The 17,412-nt window shown below is 40.2% G+C and overlaps 2 protein-coding genes across 2 annotated transcripts in view; both read right to left on the bottom strand.

Moving 5' to 3' along the window:
* Rdx (BTB/POZ and MATH domain-containing protein rdx) overlaps positions 1-17,412 on the bottom strand; it is a 45,581-nt gene that overhangs the window by 4,837 nt on the left and 23,332 nt on the right. The window contains exons 2-3 of the mRNA XM_072011025.1: positions 14,790-14,934; positions 329-450 (exon numbers count right to left, since the gene is read on the bottom strand). Of these exons, the coding sequence (XP_071867126.1) occupies positions 329-450; positions 14,790-14,934 (267 nt within the window). The remainder of the gene's footprint in view (positions 1-328; positions 451-14,789; positions 14,935-17,412) is intronic.
* Positions 14,915-17,412, bottom strand: part of Orc2 (origin recognition complex subunit 2) — a 113,260-nt gene continuing 110,762 nt past the window's right edge. The window contains exon 12 of the transcript XR_011800737.1: positions 14,915-14,934. The gene's annotated coding sequence lies outside the window, so the exon portion shown is untranslated. The remainder of the gene's footprint in view (positions 14,935-17,412) is intronic.

Raw genomic sequence — 17,412 nt, 5'->3', positions numbered from 1 at the left:
AAAGAAGATAGATACAAAAAATTGCATTATGATAACAGAGCTGTGAATATTCCAGACGTAATTGTCTTATGTTATTATGCGCGTCCCGTGTATTAACGTAACAGCGAAAGACATTGTAAAACGAAACGAAAAAAAGAAAGAAAAGAGAAGTGAAAAGAGAAAAAGAAACAACGGATTAAGAAGTAAGACCGGGAGAATCGCGTGGTATGCAATGCAAAGGATCTTAAACAATTTTGTCTGGATGATCTTTTACAATAGATTTGTAACACGAACATCTTTGGACACATGTCGTACGTCTGATAAACCAGCTTAATCTTTAGGATTTTACCATTTTAATTTATCGTTGGCCCCTGCTGAGAAGGTGGACGACTTTAGTACTTCTCCCATTTCCTCTCGGCAAAAGCTGAAGTTATTTATCGTCCACATGTAGCTGAACTTAACCACCTTCACCTGTGCACATAAGACCTTCAAATGCGACACCACGTCAGAATGTATCCCGTAGAGTCTACCTTAATTTATCTACGCTAAGGGTTACGCGCAACCTTTTTTCTTTTCTTTTTCTTTTTTAATAAAGTTTAAACAACGTTTAAGTAATAATTTGAGTTATCGATAAATTGGACTGATATATAACTTTCATTTTTGAAAAGCTTGAAATGAAAAGTAAAATTACCGATCGGATATTGGGTGTAAGTTTACACGAGGATATCGATAATTGCACGCCATCTGTGTTTATTCGAGATAATTTCTTATTTACAGAGAATTACGCATTGAACTTTCAGATAATTTAGTCTGGCCAGATATTAACAAAGCAATGTCCTCTTCCTAACATGAATTTTTCAAATCTAGTTTCCTCTGTTCGTTCAACAAAAGATTTCTCTGTTAGAAGACCAATAACGTATTTCCACGTAAATCGTATCGAGGAGCATAGATACCATGAACTACATGTTACATAGATGCACTCTAATTCTCTGTCGTATCCAGAAAAATATACATAACGATTCTGTAATCTCAAGAAGACCTTCACCACCACTCCATTCCTTAAGTCTGCGATATAGAAAAACCTCTTACGAAACGAAGTATCATCGCGAAGTACGAAATGACTTCTGACCAGACAAACAGATTAAAACAATCATTCCACGTTGTTACGAGCAAATAGTCGATCGTACTTGACAGCTATATTGCGAGTTAAAAAAAAAAAAATGCAGAATAAAAAATACCACTAATATATTTTTTCAAGCTGCGTGGTGAATTTCTCTCTTATCGACCGCGATTAGAGAATACCTTTCTTTACGTCGTCTGCTTTCAGATTATGACGAGTCTCGTGAGACACACCGATCGCGCATAACACGAAACATCGAATAATTCAAGCAAGAAGTTCAAACCTGGACCACCAGTGGATGCACGCGACGGAAATACGTGGTAAATTTCGATCTTTTTCGCTGTCTATTGTCCGTAATATGCCTACGATAATCGGCCAGCGAGATATTTATCTGAAACTTTTGCAGGTTACTGTATATATTGTTTCTCTATATATATGCGTATAGGTGTGTGTCGAATGGTTTCCACGTCCTCGGATATATTTGTTTCGCTAGTTTCGTCGCGTGGCCACAAGCAGAAGGGAAGAAAGAAAGAGGAAGAAGAGAGGAAAAACAGAGTGGAAAAAAGCTAACAGAGATTCTTTTTGAGAGAAACGTCGAAGGTTCCTACGACTAAATTGATCGTGGCCTTGAAGTAGCGAGCAGACGAGCCGCGAGAAGTACTACAAGTACGGGTGCACGTGTTAGAGAGAGAGAGAGAAAGAGAGAGAGAGAGAGAGCCAGGGTCGAATTGAACTTACATCTCTTACGTAATTACCTTGAAAGAAAAAAAAAAACGCGTAGAAAAAAGGATTTAACCTTTGCGGCGTTCGCTTCGATGCACGTTACCATTGCTCGATGTGACTTGTTAAATTATGCATATGCTAATTTGAGGATGATAAGGAGAATATGTATAGACGTGGAGGAAGAGGATGATCATAAAGTTTATCCCGATGTTCTTCGAATTTTCATTCACAACGTTGATGACATATGAAATATTCATACTTTTTACATGAATTTTAATTATATTTTAACGGTATTATTAAACATATCGTTGTTACTATTAGATTTTCTATTTATATCGTAGCACTATTAATTATAATATTAATATTTGTATTACATCTGTTACGACCGTTCGCGGAGAGACGCGGTCGCGAGGAAAACGCGTCAGCGAGAGGCGTAAATTCTCGCTACGATTCGGCTAATCGACGCCGCGAAATAGTCGTTCCCCGTGTTTCGATTAGGATAACAGGGGTGGTTAATTGAAATTAACACTGTGTTAACAGGTTAATATAACATATATTTTTAACAATAAGTTAAATTATAATAGAAGCGCCACAAATTGTTTCGTGATAGATACAGTTAATGTTTATAGCAAATCGATTCGATTTTTTATGTATGCGGTGTGAATTTTATAATGAGACTGTTCAGATGCGACTGTTCGCTTAGAGTTGTCGAATGAGACTGATCCGTAAGAGATTTCGATTGAGACTGACCTCCTTAGACCGATTCTTTGTCTTTCGGGGAGACGACCCCCCATATGCTCGGATCACGCCATCACACGCGCCGATGATCACGTAGGCCGACTTCTTCGTTAGAAAATAACGGTCCGAGATCGACGGTTCCAGAACTCGTTATTTGGTGATAAATATGCGCTCATCGATACAATGTATATTTTTCGTCGGGCAGATAAGAGGATGTATCTGCGACGCTGGAGGACCGCGAGCGACGGTTGGAAATACGATCTCTAAAAAGCCTCGTGGCGTAACAACATCTTTAGGGAATATCGTAGTAGTCGAAGAAGACCAGAATGAAAACTGTGGGGGTTTAATAACCTGTCGGTTACGAAATAGGTTACTTAATGGAAAATTGCATTCCAGAAGGGTCAGATGCGTCAATTCATTCATAGGAATTCAAGTAGGCGTTGAATATGATGAGCGAGAAACGCGGTGTGGTGTAACGGGTAGCAGTTGCTACGAAACACACAGTTCGTACGCATGAAAATAATGCAGTGAATCGTTTACTGAATTCGAAACTTATTAGAATCGTTCAAATAATCAGTTCCGTTAAGAATACCACTGATGTTCGAGTATGAGAAACAATTGCGTGACAATTGCTAAGAGAAAACGAAATTTAACATTGTCAAATGATTTAGGAACCGTGTTGTTATTCGTTGAAAAGATTCCACTTGCTAGAAATTTATTCCAAACCACAAGGCATATAACGGGGCAGATTTATTAGGAGTGACTCGTTTTTATAATAATAACTGATCGCCTAACCATTAAAAAGAATACCTATTTCCTAGAGATTGTATAATCTTCTACGAAAACAAGATTAAAACAGCAACTCGACCAATATAAATTGCATAACGCGTACAGAGGAAGAAAAGTGGCGAGCGGTACATACTCGACGATCGGACGATCGATCGGCTACCTCTTTTCCGTTCTGAAACGTGACCAGGCGTGCATCCACTTCCGTTGGAAATCGATCCCCGCGTGAATCAGCAACAATTTGCGCACGGGAACTTTAAACAACACGAAGTTCCCTAGAAATCACTATTTTTTCTTTGATCGAGAAAAAGTTAGGATTATTATTCTAAGAAGAAAGCAACACTATCGATGGTTTGCCAGAAGAAGTTCACAATCGTCAATGATTTGCGAGAGAAGCTCTAAATTATGAATCAAGGGGAAAATTAAAGAATAGCAGAAAATTGATCACCAAAAGCCTAAAATCGACGATTATCCTTTGTAAAGAAGTTCACAAAAGGTTGAGCTGTTATTAATTCGCGCAGCGAGCAATGTTATTAATTCCAGTTGAGGATTATCGGTAATCTGCATATTCGATGGTCTCATTATAGTTAATGGACCATGAACGTGTTATCAAAATTTTAAATTACTTCCTAAATTGTTTTTTAAAATTCGGTTGCTATGTGAAAGAATCATCAGAACCATTAGAACCATCGGTGATTTGCAAAAGCAAAAAAAACAGGGACACTTCGAAGAAGCGTATTTTGTCTAAGGACACACATCGAGTTAGTCAAACATCCTAAAAGAAACCTAAAAATTCATATCATACTTAGTGATCGACCTCGAAAACTGATGGAGATCAAAAAGGAAGGCGTGGACCGAAGAGAGATAGGCGAAGAAGACAAGAGGAAGAGGAAGAAGAAGAAGAAGAAGACACCGAGGTCGAACCCCCACGAGTCAACGATCCCTGACGTCGTATGTACACGACCTTGGCGAACGAAGCCGAGCCCGAAGCCAAATCTATTTCTCTAGTTGGCCTGCTGATTTGACGTAGCCCTTATCGCGTTCCGCGTTACGGCCTTCGGGGCACCGGCCTATGCCGTTAGGGACCCTTGAAACCCGGCTCGAATCGGAGTCCCATGAAATTTTTATTACGAAAACGACATCACGCAAACAGATTCACACGTCATAGGTCATTGACAACGAATGCGTGCTGTTGGAGGTTCCCTAGGTTGTTCGAGGTTTTCTCACATAGAGCAATTGTTATCTGTCGTAATATTCAGAGCTTTTGCATGGATTAATTAAGCTTGGCTTTTTTTTTTCTTTTTGGAAAATCGTAAAGTAGAGGGCTTGTTCGTGCCAATAAACGTCCATATGAAAATAAAACGCTATATGCGTTTATGCGAAGCGTGACGTGTACGGTTCGGCTATTGCTATTTTTAATGATTTTTAAAAATTTATTTTTATTATATAAAATGACAGTAGAACTTTGTCGAGATGGATCTGCGGAGCAGTTTATGGGATAGACACGAGCATTTTGTATAACTGGAGTTTACATAATCGGATCTTGTTGTACAAGTATAGTAGAATTTCGCGTTCAGATAAATTCAGTCAGTATCGGTTCATCTAATCGGGTAATGATTCAAATTTATAATGCAGAAGCAAGCATAGATTGTAAATTTGGTCTGTTGAAGCAATCCGATACGATACACGAGGTCGATTTTCTCTTAAACCGGAAAATATCGCGTCGATCGGGTTAATTAATATAGGCAACAACTCCTGACTAGCGATCAGATAGAAACGAAGACAGCTAACAACCGTCTAGAGAACGGATAATCAGTTTGAACAGGCGATTATCAGTTTCTATCGCGAAGCAATGCGGCGTGAAACGTCGATTCGTTTCGAAACTTCGTCTACTTCGTTAAACGGCCGGTTTCCGCGAAGAAAATGCGAAACAACGAAATCACGAAAGAGAAAACCATCGTACGAAGAATCGACGAATCGATGTACAAAGGGAAGCGTGAGAAACGTCAGCGTAACGACTCTGGACGAAGTGAAAGTCAGTTACTTCTCTCTTCTTCGTCTTTCTTCGATCGCTTTTTTTTCACTGAAAACAATGCACGATTTCTGCGGAATATGAAAATTAATGGTCTTTAATACGACGACGAAATTAAGACTTTCCATAGAAAATTTTCTCCACCGACAGGAAAGTTGATTTAATTGTACCGTAGAAAAACATTTTCTAAAAGTGATGACATTCTATAGAAAAATCGTATTATGTTTCATTCTGTAGATAATATTACACCCTGAAGAGATGCCGATGCAAAATTTTCTTCCAATCGAGAAAATTGTTTCAAAAATAAATGTTCACCCCTTTGTCAATATCATATACGCCTTTCTTCATCGACGTATGTCAGTCGATGGGTATAAATACAAAATAATTCACGTCAACTGGGACAAGTCATTTCTTTTTCGATCGAGATTAGAAAAAGCACCAGCTTCTACCAAACATATCTTTTTCACAATTAACGATCGTACACAATCGTTTGAAATAGAATTTTATATTTCTCTATACAGATCAAATCAGCTTTTATCGGCTTTATAAAAAAAGCATCAAGCTAATGTGATCGAAAAATGATTACTTCGTGAAACCTTGAGTCGTGACGCGAATCGTTTCCAACATAGTCATAAATATTCACAATCTTATAAATGTACTAGCAATCTTATAAAACGAGCTACTGTGCTATGCAATTATTATAACCCATTCATCGTGGAAAGACGATCCTTGTTATAATTATTAGCAATCAACGAGACATAGTAAAATCTACTCTAAGTGAATGTATTACAAAAAAAAAAGTAAAAAAAAAAACAATAAAAAAAAGAAGTATTTAGTATAACGATGTAAAAAGTTAATTGTAGTTTTTCATTAATAAGAGTTTTTCTTACAGAAGTAGAAGCAGAAGTAGAAGTAGAAGCGGACTGTAGTAGTGGTCAGCCATAAGGTTAAAAGAACGTCAATGCGGGGCAGAGTCGTAAAAGGTCGAGTTTCACGAGCAATACAGAAGAGGAAGAGGCATTTTCCGAGCTCGAGTAAGACGTAACTGGTTACGAGATTACACGTACAACAAGCGTGCATTGAACCTGTGGGATAGTCAGCGAAGGTCACGCCGAAGTGAGGATCATCGAACCCAGCGCACACCACGTGAGCCGTTTTCAGCTGTTCGCTCTAGACGAGCGGAGGAATTCGTCGAGCTGGGCAGCTCGAGATTTTGATCGATCGCCGTTCGATCCATAGAAACATGGATTCGTTTGGAGGAAATTTAGCGACATTAACGTCCATGTTTGTATGTTAAATATCGAAAAGACAAGGCACATTTGTCGTAAGATACACGTATAGAAAATAATTGAGAAACAAATAAAGAATAGTAATTCGAACTCGATGATAACGATTGAAGAATCGATTTCAACCAAAGAATAGAATTATGCGAATAAGAATTAAATTATTTGTTAATCGAAGAATGGAAAATTGGAATAATCAGTGCGTTTGCTTCCGACTTACTATACGTCGGTAGCTGAAGGAAGAAGCCACGCTTTGTAGCGTGAAGTCGTACTTGAACCTGATAATCGATGCAACCTTCAGATATCGAAGACACGTCTTCAAAGGATCGCTGATAATCTCTTGCAACCGTGAACAAATTATCTGCTTTCTGCCTTCCTACAGTCTTTCCATCTTCCGTACCTCAAGATGTTAATTGAACGCTTTAATCGTTATACTTTTTCATGTATTTTACTTGTTACACGTTATTACTAATATCTTTTTTATTTTTAATTTTCCGTTTTATTCTGGAACAGAGGATATAAAAATAAACGGTATATTTTTGAAGCCAATATTCTTTCTCACGGAGTAAAAAAAGAGATAAATAGTAAAAAATTGCGTAAAGACTTCTCTTCGAGTCACTGCAACTATCGAAGCGATATTTACAACGAGACCTGTTTTACAAAAGATTCTACTAGCCTGAACTTTTTTTTTTTTTGCGACGAATCAGAGTGTCAACCGTGCAACAAGTCGACACTCTAAAAAGGAAGCGATGCTTCGCATCGTAAAATTGCAATGCTCGAAGGTAATGACGGTAGTTCATAACGTGAACAGATTAAGGACGCTTTAACTAGCGTTAGACGTGTTTTATACCACATGTGTAATCCATGCTAGTTGCTAGAGGAAAATTTTAGATGAGCGGAAAGTTCCCTTAACTTACTGTCCAAGTAACATGTCAGTTAACATGTCAAGAACTGAGCAAAATCGGTCTTATATTATTATTCTAATATTCTAGTATTATTGTAATAATCTGCTTCGAACAACAAAATTATAAAATAACAAAGGAACCGGGAAGAAAATTCTAATTGCCACAAGCGAGTACATGTACGACACGTAGTGAAAGAAATATATTTAAACGAATCTAAACAACCTGTTGTTTTATATTTAAAATTTGTTTGCAATACACATATGTATATATAAAATACAACGTTCTACTTAAAAGCTAAGGATAATCTGAATAAAAGCTAACTAAAACGCGGGAAATTCGATCGATAGAAAGAAAGAAGGGTATAGGCGTATCTCGACGCGACCGCTCCGATCGAGCAACATTATTTTCCCAATCTAATTCCGTATCTTCAAACGTAATAGTACGTGTTGGCCATGATCCAAACCTGCCTACACGTTTGATTGATCCCCTCGAATACGAGTTCATGTGTATTCCTTTCGTTAACTGAGATCACGTGATCCGCACAGTGACCCTCTCTCCCTCTTCCTCTCTCTCTCTATCTATTCGTTACGTCAGATTTGCGGTAACGATAACTTAGGCGAGCTATTAACGATAAGGTTGTTCTCGATAGGTATCGATAAATTGAATTCGCTTCGATACACCGATACCGTTGAAGAATCGATAATATCGAATTATAGACAGTTGGCTACTATACGGATAAGGTGTATCGATAATTTGACGTATCGACACATATCGTTAAGGACATTGACAAGCTTTTTTAAATAAAATTTTACATCTTCCTAACATCTTTCACTTAACAGTGTGAGTCGATGTGTAGTCAAGTACCAATGAAAAGACATCGAAAGAAAGAAAAAGAACGAGAAGAGTATAAGAATAGATGCTTAGCATCGACCTCCTGTAGAATACTGTTAATCGGGTCCGAGTACTGTTAAACTTGGCAAGTGGAATAGAGGTATATCGATATGATTCGTCCGTTTCCTCGGAACGAGGTAACGAGGAACCAGAAAAATTGTACCGCTCGATGGCCCCTGTGAGTCATTCGATTTGCTATGATCGTCCATAATCGTCCTTGAATCACGTGTTTCATGAACGAGATAGGTCAAAGATCGGTGGCTGACTGATCACCGTTGCAGAAACATCCATCTTTTCTTTCGTTCCGTCAGACCAAAACCGATACACCATTTATATCCCTCTGTTCTAGTAGAGACATAAACTATCTTCCAACGAATCCTTCTTTGGAAGATTCGCAATTACACGGCGGTAGTCGAGGCCGTGTTAGATTTTTCCTCAAACTCAAGGTGACACGAACGCGACGATTAGACGGGAGATGGAATCTCGACGCTCGAGGAGATCCGGTAAATCGAGTTCGTTTCTACTGCATCGAAATAATTCATCAACGAGATGAGAGAGACTTGCAGTCTATTTCGAGATGAAATAACATTCTGCAGAGGCTCTTTAGGTGGAAGCACACCGGCGGGATTCACCAGCCATCGGTTATATCGGTGCTCGTAAATTTGTTAAAACGTTTGGATGCCACTCAAACTGAAACGGAAAGCTCGCGATGCTCGTCATCTACGCGAATCCTGACGTCTCGATTTTTTAACAATCGGTCACTGATTACGGGACGAGATGCGCGGTACCCTTGGTTTGCGAGCGCGAGCGTTCGATATCGATTTTATTGAAACAGGAGTAGAGAGAGATTGAAATTCAGCTTGATTCGGAAGATCCTCCGTTGAAAATTTATTGGATGAAAATACGTCGGGCGTGTAAACGGGATATGATTTAGGAGATGTTAAAGGAGAAGATGGAAGATATTATGGAAGATGTTCGATGGAAGTCGAGTTTGAAAGATGGTCTGAGATAATGAAAATCCTCTAAGTCACAAGTTCTATCTTTTATTTTCACATTTCTGGGTTAAATTCCTATTATCCCTCCACTTCTTAAATGCTTAAAACTTCATTTTCACTTTCTTTGCTTCGAAGTTTCCGACTGTAATTCCGTTATTCCGCCGTTTTCGCTTAATTTCTATCTCCCACTCCTTCTACTTCAAAATATCTGAAACTTTCATCATCTTTAACTGGAACTTTTCCGTCGCTTTCGTAACAAATTCTAGTCTCTCTTCTTTCCGTTCCTCCAGTATTTGACATCCTTGTTATTTTTCCTACGTGTCGATTTCAAAATTCTAAACTCCAAGAGAACAACGCAAAAATTCTCCAAGTTCCAGTCAATTGTCTCAAAAACTCCCGTCAAAATCCAACTTCGAAGTCCTCGCGGCACCACGCCAACCCTCGAATCGTCGATCGTTGCCGATAAAACCCAAACTTCGCCGCCCTCTTGAACAAAACCTGGACCAGAAGCGAGCCTGGCCAAGAGACCGGCAGCGATCGGTGTATTTGAAGAAACGTCGAAAGCAAAGTTCTGAGCGTCGAAGAGGATCTGCCGCGGTAGAGGAGGCGTAAGGAACACAGAGGCACAAAGTTCATCGTCTTGGCCGTTTCCGTATAGAAGAAAACAGCACGTTGGAGCGCGAGGAGTAAGGAAGACGAAGATAGTGGCCCGGTCGACGCCCCCAGGAGTCGTTCAACCCGGCGATCGTCGACGATCGGCCTTGAATCACCCGTGCCCGTTTACGGGAGCGGCGTACGCGGCTTCGAGCAGCAAGCAGACCAAGTCGAGGCTTCCGGTAGAGTCCTGGATACGGTGGTCGAACATGCACGAGGTAAACGATCGTGGATCTTCCCGCGAGAAAATCGAAATTCCCGAGAAACGTTGTCGAGCTTGTTTATCTAAGAGGAAGAAGAAGAAGAAGAAGAAGACAACGAAGAGGAGGAAGAGAAGGAATATGGTGGAGACGATGAAGAAGGAGTATGGAACTTCGTTTATCGGAATCCATCAGAGGACGAACGGTAACTGGAATTCGTATAATGGCAACTCATTGGTTCTACTCGTTAATGATGTTTCGTTCTCGCAGATGGGAGTTCGTGTTTGCGCGAGTGGAATAATTGACAGGAGTTCGCTTAATCGAGTATCGGCTAAAATTTCATTCCAATAATAAACGAAGCTCTGTAATAGGAAAAGAAGAATACGATGGCGAAGAAACGGTAGAAAAAGTTGACGAAGGTAAGATGGTAAGAGGCAAGGGAAAGAGGCAAAGTAAAAATAGTAGGAGAAGAATAGGACGAGGGAAGAACCGATGAAGACGAAGAAAGAAAACGAGAAAGGCAAGAATAGATGGGAAGAATATGACAAAGAAAACACAGACGAAGACAATCAAACAAAAGTAGAAGGAGACGTCTCTTTCGACGAAGACGAAGAGGAAGAAAAGGATGACGCAGAAAATGAAGAAGAAGAAGAAAAAGAACGAAGAGCAGAGGATCTGAGCCCTTCTCGCGGACTTATTTTCACTGCGAGACGAGGCAGCTTGGCTGGCTGGCTGGCTGGTTGGCTGACGATGTAATGGAACACGTGCCTCGAGATAACGACGTGGAAATGAAAGGCAACGAGTGATAATGGCTCTGGCATATGGGGTTCGCGTCTAGGTGACGAGTCGGTGGAAAAAAACAAGAGTTGAGAGTGCGCGAGGGAAATTTGCGTTGAATGTTTCGTGGAATTACAGGTGGATGAATGGATGAAGATGGAGAAGATTGTTAGGGGTTGCGAGCTTTTCGGCAAGCCAACAAGTTTGCCGACTCTATGAATGTATGTCGAGTGGGACGAGATTTGATTAAGAAATTGAATGGGTGGGTTGGAGGCGCGTGGGTGATTTAGGTTGCTCTCTAATGAGGCAAGTTGACGAACTTAGATCGATGGGGATAGTAGAACATTGTTGGAATTCGTAGATTGCTGGTTATGCAGATTGTAGGGGATTTGAACGATTCAGAAGGAAATTACAAAATTCATTGGCTATTTGTATAAATATATATATACACGAGCGATATAGATTTTTGTAATTAGGATAAGTTGATCGGTCGAGAAAATCAAAGAAGGCATAATGGATGTCGAGTGGTAAAAACAGAATGGACAGGTTGAAATGAAAAAAAGCGTAAAAGTATGTGATGTAATTGTAGTTAGATGATTTGGCAAAGTTGGATCAACAGTGTAATCGTAGAAAAATTATCACGGCTTGCGAATCAGCTTTATGACTGGTGCTAGTCTAGCTCGTGTAGAACAGAACAAGAATATAAACAGTTATAAGTCGAGGAATCTGATAGGCTTGGAATAATAACGTGGAAAATTGCTACAGTCTGTGGATCAAAGAAACGGCGAATCTAAGTTTGACTCGAGCGAAAGACAGGAAATGGTACGTGTCGGATAGAAAAACAGTCTAAGTAGTCGAAAAAGCTTAAGATTGCGGAGATGGTGGTGGTACGGTACCATGAATAACAGGAAGAGCTGCGACCAGCGGATTTCGACGACGATGAATGCCATCCTTGGACGAGTCCTCGCTTTATCTTCCAGGAAAAATTTACTGCGATAAGCTGATCCTTCCTTAACAGAACTTAATAGCTTCAGGAAAAGGGGAGTTGACGAATTAATTTCCAGTGAATTTTTGTAAAGATATTTCACAACTTATTTTAAAAGCTATAAGTTGCTTTAAATACGACTTTAATGGATAAAATAGATCTATCGTAGATTAACTGACAAGTGGTTGGTTTCTAGCGCATTTCTAATTAATATATAAGAAGTTGTTTCGCGAATAAGAATAATCGATTCTTATTAATTCTTGGATATTCCAATTTTTCATTGAAACTTGGCTATTAAGGGAAGACCCTGAGTCGTTGGTGCAAGGGAGCAATTGGAAACGGTGCCGTAACGCTTTCTACGCTTTTATCGAGCCCATCGATCGGCGTGTTACGACAGATTCAGCGCGCGAGCTCGCGCGATTGCTGCACCAGGCTCCGCGGCGGCTGACGAGGCGAAATCGCCGCGTGCATTACGAAAGTTAACTGGAGCACGAATCGACTTTCGATTCGATGGCAAGGGGACCCCGCGTCTTCCCTGAAAACCGAGAGTTACTCCTTCGAGTGCTGCAGTTTCGCCTCGAATCATCCAACTTCTTCCCCTTGCCAAGCAGAAGAAAAAGTAAGATCGCAATCTTGCCCTCGAATTCGACCTCGGTAGCTTCTGCATTACGTAAATAACGCCTCGAGAGTTTTGTGGCGGATTCGTTTCTCCTTCACGAAAGAGAATCTCGCTCGAGATGTTAAATCGTATTCCCGAATATCATTTGCCAGATATACAAAGTGATAAAAAAGGGATCTAAAATTTTTGGACGCTTAAATTTCTTACTTAGGGACGTAAAAATGTTACATAGTTATTGCATAGTTAGAATCCTGAAATTCATAGCATGTCAATCATCATTTGCTAACATATTTGTATCTTCGAACGCGGCACAGTGTGTCTTTTTGCAACACGCTGAACGTGAACGGTAAATTGTCATACTTAATTAATCGCACACAGAATCGATCGTCTTCGACCACATCCTACCGCAACCAATCTACGAGTATGCCTCGCCCCTTACCAGGAGACCTACGCAGACGTCCCCAGAGGTTCCATCCATCGAAGACTTACATCGACTACACTGGATCCACCAGTTTACTTCGCAGTAAGTTCCTTTTGACGAGAGAACCTATGGTAAACTTTACAGCTAACAAACTATCTAATATCTCTGTAATATCTTCTTGCTCAAAGGACAAGGAAAACCGACCTCCTATCTTCTATAATTCTCGTTCGCTCGATTTCACCTCTTCGAAGTATCGAAAATTGATCGAGAAATCAATCAGATGATTTTAAGTCGAATCTCTGGCATGTTCGATCAGAAGAAATTCCTACAATCACCTAAAAGACTACTATCGTGAAGCGGAAGATACCAAGCTTCCATCGTTTCCAACTTCCGCTTCGACGATCCTTTTTGCTCGATTTCGTGCCTTCGAACCGTCGAGGATTGCTTCGGGAACCGTCCAAGTAATTTCCGATGCTTTTTATATCGGAAGAAAAAGTACCTCGAAGTGACGAATTTTCGCGGGGAAGCTAGCGAACGTTTCCACGGGCGAGTTAGAGATCTCGGCAGGGAGCAGCGGGATATCTAGTCGCAGGTCATTCACATCGCGAGGGGACGAGCAGTAAAAATAGAACGAGAACGTCAGGAGTGCGTGCTCTCACGCGCGACCACGAGGATGATATCGACGAAGACGACGAAATTGACCTAGAAGAGTAGGAGAACCCTTTGACACGTCCAAAACGTATTTCCAAGAGTTCTGTTTGGCCAACTCGGTGACGTGGATTCCGATACCTGTATGTTCGATTTCCATCGAGTCTCATCTTCTTCGATCCTCTTCAATTGAATGGCGTGGCTCGAATTGGGAAAGTACCTGTGTCGTGAAAGTGTTTTGGGAGCGATTTTTAAACGAGTGAGAAGAGTTTGATCCAGAGATTTGGGAGTTTTACTCGAAGAAAGAAATCTCGAAATTCGGAGATGCGAGGGAAGAATATTCGGAGCAAATGTTTGAGATCGACCCACGTGAAGGAAGACCATTCAAGTTTTTGGATAGATATTTTCCTCTCACCAGGAAATAAGATTACACAAGGTGACGACGTATTGATTACGATGCTTAAATCGTAAATCGAACGAATCCTCACTAACGCAATTTCGAACACTTCTCTCTAGTCCACGGCTTAACGTTTCTAACGGATATTCTGTGAGACATAGGAGAAAACTTCGTTAACGTCATGAGAAATCCTCAATTATCTAAAAGATATTTCTACCGTTAAAACTTACGGTCTTATTCCAATCATGTACAATACAAAACACGGTAACAAATGGCCCGTACGAGTACCCTGCTCTGCCAACTGTTACTGAAGCTCACTGTCATCGCTAACGACCAATTAAACTGCAATTAGATTGGCTTCGCCCTGTCGGTAGCACTAACAAGACACTGCTCTCGCAACAGTCATGTTCGAATCGTAAGAATCATTAAAAACAGTTACACTATACATACAAGGCTGACGATATATATTACTTGCTAATATACTTTAAAATTCTAAAAATCATAACTTATATAATCGCATTATTACAAGTACAACTCGTGAGAAACTAATTCCTAATTATTTGCGATAATTTGCTTTAATTCTATCATCGATCAATTGGAGGTAATTTTCGATTGAAAGAATTATTCGATACGTACCTGCGTGTAACACCAATTTTCGGCCACAGGGGTGTTCACTTCCGGTGGTGGAGGGCTTGGTACACGGCTTACTGCCATACTACTGCTGCTGTGCAAGTTTGAGCTGACTCGCGACGTTTGAGGCGCACATTCGCTCACCGCAAGTCTGTAACACGAACAAATAGTTCCCACGTTAGTTTCAGTTTGCGCGGTAAAATTTCCGCGCTCTTTGGGGTTGCTGCGCGTGACGATCACACTAGTTGCCGCGTGTCGTTTCATTTTCGTTTCCTGGAAGCAAATTTCGCATTTTAACTATTCGTAGTTGTAGAGCTAACCGAACGTTCCTAGAACCATAAGAATTCCTTCTCTGTTGTTGAAACGAGGAACACTGGATGGAAGGCATGTGTGAACGGGTCTCTCGTTATATCATACTACGAAGAGGGACACACGAGTCGCTCGATGCGAGGAAAAGGGGTGAGCGAGGAAGGAGAACTGAACGTTGGAGGAAGTTGGAGAACGGAGAACCGCAGGGCGGGGAGGGTAAGACGAATAAAAGAAGCATGAAAGAAGAAGGGTATGCAGGGCACGCGATGGTGCTCACGTGCGCCAAGTACGGAACTACTCGAGCATCATCGAGTCGAGTACATTAGCCTCGCAGGTTCATCGGACCTGCTTCTCGATTCTCTAGCCGAGCGGAGGTCGCAACGCGACTTCTCGTCTTAACCTTTTAACCCTTATCGGGTCGGTCAATCGATACGTTAACGCGATAACGGCGGGGGCGGATTGGTCAGGTTGGTTAATCGCATCGAGCCTTCGACGACGATCGAGCGTCGTTGTCGTCTCTGCGCTGCACGAGCGCTTGCCTTTAGCGGAAATTACATATTTTGATTTTTTAGATAGACGTCAAACCTGCCTTTTCGTATTTTATTTTTAATCTATATTGTCAAATCATACGCAAGTGATAATTTATACGTTTATCTTGCCCGAGAGTTATAGCGAGACACTTGTTAATCAAATATTTTCGAGAATCAACGAGTAATTGTGTCCGTATCGGGCCGAATGTTTTCATATCTTTTCAGTGACATCTGGGACGAGTACGTCACGCTGAAGTATCTTGCAATTTTGTTCTATATCTATAGTGACGCGCGAAAGTTTCGGGGCCAAATAGATTCTTCGCTTTGTATTTTGAAAGCGGTATTTTGAAAGCGGTATTTTGAAAGAATTTTAAGTAACATTATACAACGCTGCAACAGCGTTTGCGTGTTGTATACTATTATCTTTTGCTTATCGCGCTCTTCGTATTACTCGATGTTACTTAAAAGTATTTCGGTTATCGTTTTTCGAACAGTTAAAAATTACAGTTAAAAATTCATTGTGACCAGAAATTTTTACACGCCGCAAAGTACAAAGGTGCGAAATAACAGACAAAGGACGATGTAGGAATTTTCCTCATCGACGCGACACCAGATCCTTGCATTTTTCCTAGTAGGCATTCTTTTCCGTGACGCCGAACGAACTGTATCGCGGTATAGTCAGAGATTAGGTAAGCGCTTTAAAATAGCATCGGGAAAGTGTAGTTTCGCTTGTATATTACGAAATATAAACATTGTCGAAGAGCATATATCTTACATCAATTTTAAACAGAATATTTATTGAAATAGATTTATAATAGGACTTTTGAAGGATCCTTAAGGAGAGCTTCGAGGATGTATATTGATTGGTACGTTTAATCGTATCGAGGCATAGATTTATAAAAGAAAATTGATGAGTATCGATTTGAAATACGTAGTACACAAGTTTAGCCCACAGACCTAGAAAATATATCGATGTGGAGGAATTTGCATGCGTCATAAGAGAATAGTATTACCATACCAAAGTGGCATTTAACGTTTGAACCTGAGTATATGAATTTCCTATTGCTACCTCGATTCCTCCAAATAGATTCTTAATCTACGAAAAGCTATTACAATAATTGTTAATCATCGTCTGCGCCTATAAACAGTTATTAAAATGGATGAAAAATTACCATTCTTTATCCACTTTTCTCAACGACCATCATCATCGCCATTAAAACGAACAATCGCGTTGTTTAGCGTCCATTCTATTCCTTTTTATCGGTTAATTTCCCACCATCTTTAAACGTAATCGCGCTCATTGCGTAACAATAATTGACTAATAAATCGGAGCCTTGTTTATTTTCCAGAATCACGACAATGCGAAGTAATTTTATTTCTGGAAATCAATACTCAAACCGTGCCACCCGAGGCTGATAATAAGTGCACGAAGGTAGAACGACGCTTTTTCTTCTCCCTAGTTTACAACGCTCTTTATCACGCCGTACTATCTTTAATTTGATAATTATAGTCCTTTAACGACTCAGATGTAAACGCGATACCGAGAAGAAGAAGATGGAAACTTGTATAAAAATCATCGATGTTTCACGCCGATTGTCAACTCAATCGAAAACCTTTTATACTCGAACGCCCTGCAACGTGAACCTTTGATTCCCGAAATTAGCCATACGTTCGACTTTGTACATTCAATTAACTATCGTTGATATTTGTATATTTTACCATCGAATTTTACTAACCTTACTATTATATCGACTGGAGAAAAGAAGGAAGATATTTCAATTCGATAATTT

Source organism: Bombus fervidus, chromosome 9 (genome assembly GCF_041682495.2).
Source record: "Bombus fervidus isolate BK054 chromosome 9, iyBomFerv1, whole genome shotgun sequence".
NCBI lineage: Eukaryota > Metazoa > Arthropoda > Insecta > Hymenoptera > Apidae > Bombus > Bombus fervidus.
The sequence above is the reverse complement of the archived record's forward strand: the minus strand, read 5'-3'. Positions and strand labels throughout refer to the sequence as shown.